The 15,557-nt window shown below is 41.0% G+C and overlaps 1 protein-coding gene across 2 annotated transcripts in view; it reads left to right on the top strand.

Moving 5' to 3' along the window:
• The first annotated feature begins 524 nt into the window (after positions 1-524).
• The window catches only part of psme4a (proteasome activator subunit 4a), a 24,617-nt gene continuing 9,584 nt past the window's right edge, over positions 525-15,557 (top strand). Inside the window, exons 1-24 of one of the 2 annotated variants that reach the window (XM_035663090.1) lie at positions 525-1,061; positions 2,177-2,317; positions 2,521-2,637; positions 3,958-4,014; positions 5,505-5,549; positions 6,648-6,797; positions 7,965-8,028; positions 8,115-8,189; positions 8,546-8,668; positions 8,768-8,860; positions 9,797-10,062; positions 10,206-10,392; positions 10,505-10,594; positions 10,803-10,867; positions 11,206-11,356; positions 11,450-11,548; positions 11,642-11,711; positions 11,834-11,901; positions 12,005-12,220; positions 13,265-13,422; positions 13,917-14,012; positions 14,244-14,299; positions 14,416-14,472; positions 14,612-14,667. In XM_035663090.1, the coding sequence (XP_035518983.1) occupies positions 865-1,061; positions 2,177-2,317; positions 2,521-2,637; positions 3,958-4,014; positions 5,505-5,549; positions 6,648-6,797; positions 7,965-8,028; positions 8,115-8,189; positions 8,546-8,668; positions 8,768-8,860; positions 9,797-10,062; positions 10,206-10,392; positions 10,505-10,594; positions 10,803-10,867; positions 11,206-11,356; positions 11,450-11,548; positions 11,642-11,711; positions 11,834-11,901; positions 12,005-12,220; positions 13,265-13,422; positions 13,917-14,012; positions 14,244-14,299; positions 14,416-14,472; positions 14,612-14,667 (2,697 nt within the window). In that variant the 5' untranslated portion in view covers positions 525-864. The remainder of the gene's footprint in view (positions 1,062-2,176; positions 2,318-2,520; positions 2,638-3,957; positions 4,015-5,504; positions 5,550-6,647; positions 6,798-7,964; positions 8,029-8,114; positions 8,190-8,545; positions 8,669-8,767; positions 8,861-9,796; positions 10,063-10,205; positions 10,393-10,504; positions 10,595-10,802; positions 10,868-11,205; positions 11,357-11,449; positions 11,549-11,641; positions 11,712-11,833; positions 11,902-12,004; positions 12,221-13,264; positions 13,423-13,916; positions 14,013-14,243; positions 14,300-14,415; positions 14,473-14,611; positions 14,668-15,557) is intronic. The other variant, XM_035663091.1, reaches the window with a different exon arrangement.

The following is a 15,557-nucleotide window of genomic DNA, read 5'->3' as shown; positions in this document are numbered from 1 at the left end:
AATAAAAAAATAATTATATTAAGTTAAGATAGATACGTTTAGATAGATACGATAGTACATTTTGGATTACTGTGGCATTTAGTAACAGTTACTAAATCATTCACTAATACTTAATCACCGTTAAAATGTCCGGTAAAAGTAATAAATACTTTTAGATTAGTTATTTTTGACCTACAACAAACAACAACTTAACGGCGGCAGAAAACACACCTGAGGACACGAGCTCCTAAGTGGATTTCAAGCGGCTAACGGATAAGCGTTTATAAAAAGCATGAATGGAAAGGGGGGCATGCTGGGAAGTGTAGTACAGCCGGAAGCCAGCGGATATGACGGCGGCGTTGTGTAGCGCGTAGCTGGGTGTCGTCGGCCGTCTGCGTCGCCGCAGTTGGATGAATCAGTCGACGTTGACAGCCGTTGGGTTATGACTGTGCTTTTGTAGTAGAGAGCTAACCGTAGCTAGACCGACCGTTAGCTGGTTGCCAGGGTTTCTTTAGGACCACGTTAGCCGAAAGAGCGCCCTCCCCTCCTCCCTCCCCCCCCCCCCCCGGACAAACTGTAAACTGTTTTTCGTTAATAATTATATACGAGGACACTGATAATGTGAATGTTTTGCGTGAAGCGGACTCTAACTTAAGCTACATGGCCAGCTAGCGTGTGACCAAGTTGTTAAGTTAAGTGACTGTGCGGGCCATAGCAACCCCTGACGGTTCATCCGAGAGGACAGCCAGCTGCGGACGTCGCTAGTCGGTGTGTTAGTCGGATAAACAACGTGCACCGGGACGAAGTTCAACCGTGAAAATCTCTGCTGGCGTGGTGAAAAGCTAGCTAACTTAGCTGTTTGAATTTTTTTTTTTTTTTGGTAATATGAAAAAAGCACGGTCCGACACATTGGGATTTGCTCCTCAGAAAGACATCGTGTACAACAAACTTCTGCCGTACGCGGACAGGTTAGACGAGGAATCCAATGATATTTTGGGTAAAATTAAAGGAAATTTGGGCCGAGCTGTTCAGCTGAGAGAGATATGGCCCGGTGTGCTGTTTTGGACGAGGAAACTTTCCACGTAAGTAGCCCTAATCTTTGATATCCTGGCGTCACATTAACAGTTGTTGCCTCCTCTTGAAGTAACCAAACTTTTGTGTAACGATATAACGCATTGTGCGGTATTTCTCTGGTGTATTTTTGACTGTTTGTTCTTGTTGCAGCTGTCTGATCAATGGCTGGCCCCTGAAACTCTCCTGTTAGCTTCTCTGTTGGGCAGAGCCTGTGTTTATGGGTTATTTAAAATGTTAACTAACCATAGATGTTAACTTCTACACTACAAACTCCCCAGTGTTTTTGATTAGAGACGGTCTGGGTTTCATAACAGGGTGTCAAATTGACAACCTGACCCAGGCAGTATAACATTAAGGTCATTGTCATTGTCGCTGGTTCCGGCTTTGACATTTTCTTTTTGATGCAACCTGTCAGGTGACCATATACCAGATGTGTAAAAATAGAAATCATTTGGTGTTTTGTGTGCTCAGGAGTTTCCTGTAAAGTTGCTTCAAGAGATTCTTCTTTACATCCACCTTCTGGTTTTGCAGTAAACTTTGTTTTTAGTATCTGTTAAAAAGTTTACTGCCTAAACTGACAAGTCAAGTCATATTTATTCATGTAAACGTTACTAATCCCCCCCCCCCAAAAAAAGATTCCTGCATTACATTTCACCCCCATTTAGCATTTATCTGGCAGTTATTTCCCAATGAATCACACTGCGCCAGTAAAAATATTGTCAATATGTCTGTGGATTACTTTCGAGTGTTGTTTCATTTTGTTGTACTTGGTTGCTGGGCTGTTTTTAATCCGTTTCAGTCCCCAATGCTGGCGCATGGCTCTGTCCAAGAGTGAGTCACTGCCGGCTCAGAGAGATGGAAAGTTTACCGTAGGGTTGACCCAGATTCTGTTCACTGGTATTTCCGCATATTAACAGTGATATAAACATATTGTAGTGCCACATTTCAAAGGTCTCAACGACGCATATTCAGTTTCACTTGTGTTATTTAATTTGGATTGCCTTGAATTTGTTACATGTCGTATTTTATTTTATTTTTTTTACACCTTTTGTGTTTGTTTGTGCCGCCCCCAGGGGCTATGACCACTCACGCATGTTGAAACTTATCTGTACTTCTTGTTCAGGTACATGAGACTGTATGGGCGGAAGTTCAGCAAAGAAGACCATGTGCTGTTCATCAAGTTGCTCTATGAGCTAGTGACCATCCCCAAGCTGGAAATCAGCATGATGCAGGGCCTTGCTCGGCTTCTCATCAACCTCCTCAAGTGAGAATGCGCCCCCCCATCTGTTTTGACACAACGACTTGTACACATGTCTGTTTTGTATTTAAAGTTAAATTAAAGATGGTAAAAGGCTGCAGACTCACCGTTGATAACACATTGTGTAATATTCTGGATTTTTTCCCCCACATTTTGTCTCTGTATGATGAGCTTTTATTTTTCATGTATCTGTCTGATTCATCAAACAGGAAAAAGGAGCTACTGTCAAGGGAGGACCTTCAGTTGAATTGGAGACCGCTGTACGAGCTGTACGACCGGATTCTTTTCTCCAAGACGGAGCATCTCGGCCTCAACTGGTTTCCCAAGTATGCCTCTGTTCTCTACTGTTGCTCTTCACATTATCTGTTTTTTAAGGTCACGCGTAATCTTAGAATTTAGGGAACTCTGTTGATATATCCAACGAGGTGGCGTGCGTTCACTACGTTGAATTGGTGGTTGTGCGGTACGTCAGATGATGTTTAGTAGCCACATTTGGAGATGAAAGTGTTTTCATTACACCCTCAGTAGCCATCAGGCTCCAGCAGAACATCTGGGGTGTGTTCACATCTGTTTTGTTTTTTTTTTCTTGCAAAATCTATTTTAAAGATTTATACGATGGTAAAAGTTATTACTGAATAAGTAGTAGAAAACAGGATAAACATGTTGGCATGTCTGTACTTTCCAACAGGGAAAACAGATGTTTCATATCAAGTGACAGAATTCCTGTTATTGGAAAAGCTAATGTTGACATGAGTAAGACTGTAGTTACTGAAAATGAAATGCTGTCGTGCGGAAGATTTATTTAACCTTGGACCCGAGCATAAACGGGGATTAACTACCTTGTTGGGTTTACACTATTGTCCAGATTGCTTTAAAAGTATCACACAAAGACTCATCCATTTATCTTGGCTTAACTGCGTTTTAATTAAAATGATAACGCCCTGTTCCAAGTTTGCTAAATGTTTTCATGTAAGTAATCCACCATTAAAGACTTAAAACGTTTAATTGAATAGCTGCTATAATGAGACTTACCAATGTTAAGGAAACCAGGGCGTACATTGTTCGCTTTGTTTTGTGCCTTGACGACTTTAATGAAATGTAAAGTCATAAGATATATTTATATAAGTTACTCTTAGGTTATGGATGCGGTAGTCTGAATAAAATCTAATTGCGTTTGCATAATTGGTTGTTGGAGAACAAGGGCAACATTTCTTTACACCACATACTTTACACAACTGTGCTTTTCACAAGGAACAATGTCAGCTATGACCGTTACACTGAAGGCAAGTTTTTGGAGAGAAGTTTAAATGTTGGTTTATCCTATGTAATACCCTTAGAAAATCCCTTTTGAGGTTCTTAGCAAGCAGTGCGAGGTGCTCTTTTATGGTGCTATGGGAACATTGTATTTTTAACACTTAAATGCCTTGCTAGCATCACTTCATGTTACAGCTGATGAAAAGCAAGCTGCTTTGGCTGATTGCCAGCTCACCTCTTTCGAAACAATACTAATGCACACCAAACATGATACTCTGATTACGTGATAAATTGTGTAAGTTTGATGCATAGTATGTTCATATTTTTGAGTGATTGGCACTTTGTCGTGTGCTGAATGTGTTCTTTATGCCTTTGTCTCCTTTCACATTCAGTTCTCCACGGCCTCGTTCATCCTCTAAACACATAATGATAAAATTGGTTCAGAGGTGGTAAGGACAATACTTCTCTTTGTGTTTTACCTTGAATTCATCTTTTTGAGGCACTTGTTTTTTTATTTTATTTTTTTTTATATATACATTGCATGTGAAAAGAAAAACTGGACACCCCATGTGCAGCTTGTGACAGAAGAAAAATCGAGACTTAATCAATGTTAACATTTCACTCATATTGGAGACTGTCGCACTGCAGCTAAAAGGATTTTACCCTTCTCCTTCCCCCCACATCAACTATGAGATAGTGATAGAAACTGTAACTTTTTAATATTGTTTTCTGTGATTTCAGTCAGGTTGTGTTTCCAAGTTCTTCATCTTTAGTGGGTTATTTTGTTAACAATGTAGTAACAAAATGGTGATCACCATACTAGGAAGTAATACAGTGTATTGTTTTTATGATACATACATTTGTTTCTCCTTAATCTTAGCGGTGGTATTAACGTTTGCATTAATGATCTTTCAACTGGCCCATGTTCAGGGGAGTTTTTGTTGTTGCATATCCCTCCTCTCAGCTTGCTTTAAAGTTAGCCGTACCTGCACTACTACTCACTCAGCATTTTCAGGAGTCATGGACGAGCGCAGGCTCATGTCACATTTCCTCACCTGCTGGAATGTGTTGGGTTGAACGTGTACTCACATACACAGGTCACACACACATACATAGGTCATACAGCGTAGTCTGGGGTTCCTTCTCCCTCAGTGCCTGACCGCTTTGTAATTGGACACTCTGACTTGTTTTTGTTGTTGGATTTGCAGTGCCTGTGTGTTGTGGGCTTACAGTGTTGAACATTGGGCTGGAAACATACGTTTAGATAGCAGTTGTGTCACCCATCATTCAGCTGTCGTTAGAGTTTTTTTATTATGGAGTATGTCCGTTGCAAAAGGCTTGAATGCTGTGCAGATTAATGACCAGTTGTCGAGTGGGATTCTAAGGGCATTTCCAACAAGGCATGGCTTGAGCTTGCATGTGAGCAGATCGGTAGGATTGTGAGCAGGGAGCTCAAAAGCTGTGGTTATATCGGTCCCGAGCTTTCAACACTGTTATGCGACCGCAGTCCTGCGTTTGTATGTGAAGATTATCATGTCAGGACTTTCTGATGTGTAAGATGTTTTATTATTAGTTGTAAATCCCAAACCGCCTCTTAACGAACAGTGTGTCGTGGTATAAATGAACAGTTAGTGGAACTATTAACATACAGATCTGTATATTGGCATGAGTTCAGGAAGGTCAACCACTAGTAATAACAATTGCTATGTGTTTTCAGTAAAGCCTGTTAATGACACATGACTACAGTTTCCTCACTACACACCAGACCGTAACGTTTTCTCGTTCACTGTACACCTGTCAGGCGTGTAAAGAAGTTTGTGTGCATGCAATCAAAGTCAAGTTGCATTGGTGTGAAGATTGTCTAACTCTAACATCAGTGTTTCAGTGGGTGTTTGGACATGGCCTTGACATCCCTCTTTCATTTCTATGTTTATTACAGCTCTGTGGAAAGTGTGCTGAAAACACTCGTGAAAAACTGCAGACCGTAAGTACATCTAATATATGATTCATGCGTCTATGACTGACTCTTCTTTTTAAATCTAGGCTGCATGGTTTTAATAAGATACCAGGAGTACCGGGACATTCAATTGACTGCACCAATATTGATTTTAGTAACTTGACAAAAGATTTAAACAATAAGCAGATGGATGTATATTGAAAAACTACATTATATAATAGGATAGGAGCCTCAAAATGTTAGTTATTTAGTGCTGTAGTGGGTGACAAATCCAAATGTTGCTTATAAGGCAAAACTAATTTGCATCATCATTCCCCCGTTAGTCTTAGTTGGACCCATGCAGATATCTTGCTCGCACTAGAACTCCTCCCTCAGTTTGCACTTAGGCAGATAATCCTATTAACTCATCTAATTCTGTCGTCTGTGAGAGTTTCCTGTTTCTGTGAAGCGGGAGAGTGATTTGTGGTCAGCTGCCGAGACACTGTGGATCAGCAGTGTGGCAGAAGGGAAGCAGCCTTGGTTAGAAGTAACAGTTTTTTTTTCAAAGCCTCCTGTGGGTTTGGAATCGCTGAGGAGGCAGCTAGGTGACCTGAAATAACCTACAGGGTTTACACAGCCACATAATGAACCATGAAAATCTCCCTGTAGGACTGTGAGCCCAGTGGAACCGCGGGATTTACCCCAACAGCTAAAAGGTGTCAGGTGTATGACTTGTAATCTCCCGTTTGCGGAACATTGCGATCTAGCATTGAAATATCAGCAGCTGCTGGTTCGTGTGTATTTCGGTCTCCTGTCTACAATGTGAACATAACGCAAACGTCTTCATGAATGGAAACTCAAAATGAAAACCAAATGATTTACAGTTGCACACATACGGTCTTACAGAGTGTATATTAATATGAATTCAGCCTAGTTTTGTTAAGCATCTCAGTTTGTTCAGGTGTGACGATTCAAAAGAGACATTAGAGACATGTACATCTTTGTAGCTGCTCTGCTTGTTGAGATGCTTAAAGCGTCCATATATACCTATTCATAAGTTGCCAAATTATATTAATAAGATTCTTGTCATCACCTGTCATTGGTTTAATTTTACAAGACAATTTAATCGTCTTTCTGTTCATGCAGTTACTTTTCAGAGTCCTCTACTCAGGAGATGTTGGATGAGTGGAGACCACTCCTCTGTCCCTTTGATGTCACCATGCAGAGAGCAATCAGCTACTTCGAGCTCTTTCTACCCACGACTCTGCCTCCAGAGCTGCACCACAAAGGCTTCAAGTAAGAAACTTGCCATTCTCTCCTACGTATGGTTGAGATCCAAGACATTGCTCCAGTCTGAAAGCAGTTTAGCATGTTAGCCTTGAGAACGAGTAAAGAACAGCTTGGCTTCTGAGAAGAGATGAATATATGACGAGCGGCGCAGACGTCATGACTGCCAGCCACTCGGGGCCAACGTCAGGAAATAAGTGCCTCTATGAATGTGCGAATGGGCATATCCCACAGTGAGGCGTTGAAATAAGTTGAAATAATGCACATTGATTCCCAGTATTATTACTTTTTTAAGGTTAATAAAACTGTTTTTTTATTACCATTGTAATTACCATATTGTCTGGCTGTCCATTTCTTGCACATCATTACACCATGCATGGTGAGTGACTTCTCAGGCCTCCTAATACTGGCGGAGAATCACTTAAATGTCACTGCCTACCTAATGCCTTAACAATGTTGCAGAGTGCTGGCTGTCCCTTTATGGCCACTGTCTATCCCTCCAAAACATACCCTCCACCAGGGGAACAAAGCAAGTCATCACTCCAGATTTTTCCAGCGTAGCGTCAGTCCCATGACGTGCTGCACAGCCACATGCAGTGGTGTAGCATTTATACGTCACACCACTTATTAAAAGACTGCCTTGTAGGATACACCGGTGTTTTCTTGCTCTAAGCTTCTCTAATAATTTTAATAATAATGTTTCCTGTAAAGAACTACGTGACAGTAATTACAATATAAATAGAAGTGCTCCATTTCAGTGTTAAATATTAATGTCATTCATTTATTTTTCATTAATGTTGAATTGTATGCCACCTGCTGTGCAAACTAATGCAACCAGCACAATTAATTATAATTATTTAATTCTCAGTTACTGTATTTTCCTTATAATTAACAGCCAATTACATAGTTCTTCACAGGAAATCACGAGGAAGGAGGAATAATTACGGTCCCTTAAAATAACGCACAGCCCCAACCTGTTTTACGCAGGTGTAGCTGCCTGTGAGAAGTGTAAATGAGGATGTTACAGGAAATAAGTCTTGCCAGTCCCAGTCTTTCCCCCACCCCTAAACCCTAATTTCACTGAAATATCTCTCTGACACCTGTCTCTTAAATGTCACATGTACAGTATGTACTTAGTATGGTTGTCTTATACTTTTGTAAATGTTTGTCTGACAGGTTGTGGTTCGACGAGTTGATCAGCTTATGGGTGTCTGTGCAAAATCTTCCAAGCTGGGAAGTGGTGAGTAGCTTAATTTTTATTATGTCTGAATGTACAATAGTCAGTGTTTCTGTCTTCCTACTATAACATGTCCTCCATCTTTGCAGCACCTAGTCAATCTCTTTGCTCGCTTGGCCAATGACAACATTGGCTACATTGATTGGGACGCATACATCCCTAAGGTTTGTTGCCTTCTTTTTTCTTCGCACCACCTACTACACGATTTAGTACTTGTTTGTTTTTGAGATTTGTGTCCCATGCTCTAATGTGTGGCCTGACCTTTGTGATTTTGGCTCATGGTGTGTATTTCATGGCCACTGCTGCTTGTGAGAGAAACAAACTATCAGGTTTCCTTGTTGATGTTACTGTTGGTAAAGGGAAGTGACTTGCCACTGTTGTCATCCATGCTTTTTGGCAACACCAGCGTATGTCACTGATAAACATGAGCATACATTCCTGACCTGATCAGTTTTACAACAAATAAGTCCACAATAAATCAAATATAAGTCTCTAATTTTTGGGGTTTTTCACATTTCAGATCTTCACAAGAGTTTTGAGGAGTTTGAATCTCCCTGTGGGGACCAGTCAGATGATGGTGCCACGATATGTCACCAACGCCTATGACATCAGCCATGTGGTGCTTTGGATCTCTTCCCTCCTGGTTAGTTCAGTCTTAATAAATTATGTGTTTAGTGAATAATTGCATCCACAGTTAGTATAAGAATTATCATCACAGTGACTGTTACTATGTCAATTTCAGGGAGGACCCAGCAAGCAAGCTCAAGCACAGCTCAGTGGCCTTTTCAATAGTATTACGTCGTTCTTCCACCCATCGAACCATGGCCGCTGGTTGGTGAGTCACTTCTCTCTTCTTTTGTGTGAGCACACGCAGCATGGGAATATGTGGAACTGTTTACATCTAGAATATAAACTTGAGTCTATGCCTTACTGAGCTTGTCTATCTATATAATCTATAGGAATGATGAGTCACGAGGGTCTGCGTAGTGCCAGGGAGTTTAGATTCATCTCTCATCCAGCTGGCTACCACTTTAATTCCAGCACCACGTTAACACCGCATACCACAGCACACGGCAGCAGCATTTGCAATGACAGAGGGCATAGTCACTCGTCATCATTTTTCTAGGAAGCTTCCCTAATCTCGTTGGCCGACTGTTAACGTCGGTATCGACTTCACAAGTGACAAGAAGACATGTGAGTGGGACGGCTGCGATGCTATTAAAGGTCACCGGGCGCCGGGCCACATGCCTTTCTGTTTTGAGGATCCCACTGTACTAGATTTGAAGCAGCACAGGCAGCAACATTTCCTCATACACAGATTATTTTGGGCAGGAAGTTTGTGTGTATTCTCTGCTGTTGCTCGGGTACATGTGAGATGTACATGTAAACAGTGTTTGGTAATCAACTAAGTAAAAAGTACTACTGTCATGACATGAGTCAGGGTAATGGTATGTCGTACGTTGATGTCTCACCGGAGGAAAAGTGGAAATTATAAATCTCATGTCACCGTAACAAAATGAGTGTTCTTCTTTGCCTCATGGAAGTGATTTGACTGTACTAAAGCGACCCCATAATTTATACATACAAGACAAGTGGACAATGACCGTGTATTGGTTTGTGTTTGTATGTCCGTTATGTCATCTGTGTCTCCAGATGCTCCATACGACGCCCTCCAGCTCTCCATTTTTCTACACTACATGGAGTAGGGTACACCTGTGCGTCACCCCTTTGTCATGTATCTGTCTTTCTGCCCCTCTGTCCTCATGTCCAGATGAAGCTCATGAAGCTCCTCCAACGTCTCCCAGCCAGCGTGGTGCGCCGGCTGCACCGAGAGCGCTACAGAAAGCCCACGTGGCTAACACCAATACCAGACAGTCACAAGCTCACAGAGGAAGACATCACAGACTTCGTGGAGAGCATGATGCAGCCGGTTCTGCTGGCCATGTTCAGCAAGACGGGCAGTCTCGATGCAGCCCAGGCCCTGCAAAATCTTGCTCTAATGAGGCCTGAGTTGGTCATTCCCCCCGTGCTGGAGAAGTGAGTTTGTACTGAACAAGAGAATCCCAAGGATGAATCTTTGCATTGTTGCCAACTAGCATTGTTTTCTGCTTTAGATAAGAGATAAAGCCACGTTTTGAAATGGGACACAAAGGGCTAATTGTTCTCTGCCTCTACCATAGAACATACCCTGCTCTGGAGACTTTGACTGAGCCCCACCAGCTGACAGCCACTCTGAGCTGCATGATTGGTGTGGCACGCAGCCTTGTGTCAGGTGGGCAGCGCTTCCCTGAGGGTCCTACTCACATGCTGCCCCTGCTCATGAGGGCTCTGCCTGGCGTCGACCCAAATGACTTCAGCAAGTGCATGGTGCGCTCCAACGTCATAGTTATCTTCTTACTACACTCTTACTGTGTTTTTGGTGGTTTCATTTTTGTTAAACTTCTTAAAACTGACATAAACATCATTCATGTCCCTACAGATTACATTCCAATTCATTGCTACGTTTGTGACTCTTGTGCCTTTGGTGGACTGTTCGTCTGCCCTACATGAAAGAACTAACTTGACAGAGGTGAGTCACTGTTATTATTATCCCCTTTTAATGAGTAAATGCAGGGTGTTAAATGCAGCTGGAGTAGGATTGATTGATTTTATTTATGGATTATCGACGCAGGAAAAGAAATAAAGAAACAAAAATCCAAAGGATAACATGTTCAAGTTAAAACACTTATTTCCAACATGGTCCTAATGCTTTTTAATATCTTTTATACAACTTTCAGGTGGAAAGAGAGATGTGCTCAGCCTCTGCTGAGTTTGAAGACTTTGTGCTCCAGTTCATGGACAGGTATGTGGAGTTTGGATGCAGGACCTTTAGGTCAACTGATTAACACCTATCTTTTCATAGATATGACTTAAGGAGAAACAATTTGTCATTTTTGCCAGAGGAATTTCATACCTGTCACAGAAACAAATTACTCTGGTGGCTTTCAAAATGTGGTTACAAATTAGTTATTGATGTGTTCAGGTACTTGGTTGGATGATTGATGGACAAAAAAAAAACTATTTATCATCATTTACATATTGATTTCATAGCATAATAAGATCAAGTTTCATAACAAACAGTATATTCTCTGCTTGAGTGAATTAATACTCCAACATTTCTTTTTTTTTTTATCTGCACAGATGCTTTGCCCTGATAGACAGCAGCACTCTGGAACAAACAAGAGAGGAGACAGAAACAGAGAAAATGACTCATTTGGAGAGTCTGGTAGAGCTCGGCCTGTCTTCCACCTTTAGCACCATCCTAACACAGTGCTCCTTGGACATCTTCAAGGTTAAGACTTAACACACATTCTTCATTTGTTATTCTATCATATATTATATAATATACCTACATGTGAACACATTTCTCATATTGTTTTAACAGGTTGCTCTGGAAAAGGTGTTCAACTTTGCAACCACCAACATCTTTGAGACGCGAGTGTCTGGGAGAATGGTGGCTGACATGTGCAGAGCTGCTTCTAAGGTGAGTCCTGTTCACTCAAACTCTTCATGGTTGCCCAAACCATCAACTTCTTGTCGCGTACTGTCTTCATCCTCACTGTGCTTCTGTTTTCAGTGTCACCCTGCAGAGTCACTTAAGATGTTTGTGCCACACTGCTGTAATGCCATAAACCAAATTGCCGTCAGTAAGTACTCGCCAAATAGGAGTAGGCATTTCTATAAGAGGAGATTTCCAAATGCACCACTTGTGTCTTCTTCCATGAGTCTTTGTCATTTGCCTGACACATTGTTTTTCTTTTTTAAATAGATGAGGAAGTGTTGAATGAGGAGGAGCTTGACAAGGAGTTGATGTGGAATCTCCAGCTACTGTCTGAGGTGACAGTCACGTCTAACTTACTTACTAGTTCCCATTACCAACATTACCTCCTTTATATAATGTTATTCACAATATTTTCCCTCTTTGCCATGTGCACTTCAGGTAACTCGGGTGGATGGTGACAAGATTCTGCCCTATCGTTCGGACCTGGTGCAGATTTTGCAGTTGACGCTGCACCTCAAGTGTAAGCAGGGCTACACTCTTGCGTGCAACCTCCTACACCACATTCTTCGCTCTTCAGTCCTCATCTACCCCACAGAGTACTGCAGTGTGCCAGGAGGCTTCCACCAACCAATTAGTGACTACTTGCCCATCAAGGTACTAATATTGATTCGTTGTACATTTCAGAAGTTTAATCAAATCTTGTAGCTAAAAATAGCATAGCTTTGTTTATTTTGGCTGTCCCACATATCTGCCATTGCCTCCAAGTGCGAGTATGTTTTAGAAACAAAAAAATCCCTTGCAATCACTTTCACTTATCCTTCAACCAGGTAAGAGACACTATAACCTGGTTTAATTAATCGTCTGCTCCTCTCTTTAGATTGTTAGTCAGTGACGACAGTCTGTACTTTGATCTCATTAAGTCTCTTTCTTGGTAGAGGCACACATAGTAGATGACTTGGCTGGATTAATGTCTCCTGTACCACAGGAGAAATGAGATAACTCACTTGTGGTTACCACAGTTGCCAGCAGTTGTACAAGCCTGGAATAATGCGTTATGTGGTGCATCAGTCTTACAGCGGTCTTTGATTAATACCATATAGGTAATAGACGTACAGGATTTCTTTTTAATGCCGTAACATACTTTGGTTTGGATTTGGTTAAGTCAAAGTTGTATTACAAAAAATGACAAAAATATAGCTTTGCCCCTCTCTAAGTGGTGGGAATGCCTGTACCTTTTTCTTTTTTTTACCAGGGAGAAAAACAAGTGTTCATGTGGTCAGAGTAAAGTTGCATTGGCAGATATTCAGTTCCTATTTCCACATATGAATGTTACCCAAACCAGATGAGAAATCAAATTTCATGTGCTTTTTTCCTGATTTACACATTTCTGGAAAACAAAACAAAAAACAAATAGGTTCACTTTAATCAAGTGTTTTTTCTTTTTTTGATGTTGTTTTGGCATTTCACTTGTATTTGGATAGGGACAGTAGAGAGAGACAGGAAAGACAGGGGGAGAGAGAGTGGATTACATGCAGCACAGTTGTGGTAAGGAGTCAGCCTTGATACATGGTACGTGCTCTACCAGCTGAGCTGCTGGGTCACCCGTTATCTAGTGGTATTAATGTAGCCTGATATGTTTGGTAAACTAGGTCATGTATAAAAAGTATAAGCTTTGCTCATTGTTTTTACTTCATGCAGGACTGGGGTCGGCCTGGAGACCTGTGGAATTTGGATATCCGGTGGCATGTGCCCAGTGTTGAGGAGACCTCATTTGCTTTTTATTTACTGGACCTGATCCTCCAGCCTGAACTTAAACGCCTACAGAGATTTGCACAGGGAGAAGAGGACATGAGCAGGTAAGAAGCAGATGTCTGCAAGCTTGTCAAGACCCTAAAGCCCCTAACACGCGGAGTTGATTCTGGCCCGAGATATCACCTTTTATTGTCCCTATAGTGTATGTGGTTTTTTTAGCTAAGAGTAAGAATCATAGAAAGCTTTTCAATGTATCTCCTTTCATTGTGTGCCCTTATATAATCTGCCCTTTTATAGTATGTATATGTTTTTGCATGTACAGTCAGTGTGACCTGCGCCCACTGGAGAAAGCTTTTTTTAATTGTTTCCTTCTGTGTGTGCATCAGAGAGAGCTTGTTTTTTGCCAGTGCAGAGCTTTAGTAAGGAGGAACAAGTCAGTCGAGTATTCACTCGTATATGTGCTGCCGACAGATAGTATATCCTGAGATCTACTGAACTGAGTCTATAAACTCGATTCAGCCCATATTTGTTTATTTTGTTTGGCTGTATAATGCATGGATACTGTATATTATAGGTGTTTATTTTGTGTTTTTTTTAGAGATGATGTCCTACAGAGCTTGACCATTGTTCAGCACTGCCTCCTAGGAGCTGGGGGTCTGATGCCTCCACTGAAAGGAGAGCCCATCCCCGAACTGTGAGCAATTACTTTCACACACTAAACTGTCCTCACTAAGAAAACAAGAGAAAGACACTTTTAGTTTCCTTTAGGAACATAGTTAGTGGATGAAAAACAGAGTTTCACATAATTTCTAAAGTCTTATTGCTAAAAGGAAAGATGTTTTGACGCATGTTTTTATTTCTACGAAATTTGTTTTAAGATTTAATTTTGAATGTCCTTTGGCTTTGAACCTGTTTTTTCCTCCAGGGTACATAGCATGGTGAGTCTAGATGAGACCACCCTCTATACAGGAATAGAGTACGGTAAGAAAGTCACTTTTTAAGAACTGTTGGATGATAAAGGTTTTGCTCATAATAGATGTAAGTTACAGGGTTTGTTGGAGTATAATCTGACACTGTAATATTATCTCTACCTGCAGACGAATCCAGAGAGAACTACAGAGACGCTGTCTGTAGTGTGATGAGACAGCTGCTGCGTAAGTGTTCACTGGCTTGTGATCTCTCTTTGTTCTACATGCTTTACTAAATTGTTGTCACGTTCATCTTAACAGGCAAGCTTACAATATACTGTAGATCTCTGTCCTGCCATCTGAGTTACTTTCCCTCTTCTTGCAGATTACATCCTGGAGCACTCTGAAGATGACACCAAGTCTCTTTTCTCCATCATCAAGGTAGGCAGGCAGAAACATAATGGCCTGTATACTTTTAAGTCTTAATACTAAGTTGTTTGTGTTGAATTAAATGCAAATATCAGGGTTTCATGTATAGAGCATATACATGTATATTTGGCCCATGTCTACAGAACCGCTGTACAGCACTGGATAACAAATCTTTCAAACAACTACACACTCACATGATAACTTATGTAGTAGAGCATGGAGTATGGAGTTTGTGTTAAATTATTATGTGCTGTATTGGGACATTGTGTAAGCATAGCGTCCGCTGACTTTATTTGAATCACATTTGTTAGTTGAGTCTCTTGGAAGGACCAGTGTGTAGGATTTTAGTAAACAATCTAACGCTCAAGTTGCAGATTGCAACTAACTGAACACAGCTCTGTATTTGACGACTTGGGAATTGAAGAAAGGGCTGTGAAGTGTGTAGGAGACACATAACGGTGGCTGTAGACACAATGTAAACCGCAGCAACAAAGATGGTTAAATCATGATTATACACTAATAATAACATACCTATAAAATTAGATTCCATTTTCGGCAATAGAGCCTCCAACAAAGACACAAACAAGATTTGCCAATAGCTGATGTATGATTCTTATCTTATTGCAATATTTTCCTGATACCTTTCAGATTATCAGCGACCTGTTGCACTTCAAAGGTTCTCACAAACATGAGTTTGACCTCCGCTGGAAGAGCTTCAACCTTGTGAAAAAAATCTATGGAAAACAGAGGTGAGAAATCTGACATTTTATTGTACTTTTGTACAATTCATATCCCAGGAAAGCAATTTAAAAACCCATGCACCTCCCTCCTCAAAGCTTACATCTGATGCATTAGTGATAGTGACAATTACGTGTTATGTTTTAAAACTGACCAACAATTCA

Source organism: Morone saxatilis, unplaced genomic scaffold (assembly GCF_004916995.1).
Source record: "Morone saxatilis isolate NCDOM2014 unplaced genomic scaffold, NCSU_SB_2.0 Contig19, whole genome shotgun sequence".
In the NCBI taxonomy this organism is placed as follows: Eukaryota; Metazoa; Chordata; class Actinopteri; family Moronidae; genus Morone; species Morone saxatilis.
This window is presented reverse-complemented; position numbering and strand designations above follow the sequence as displayed.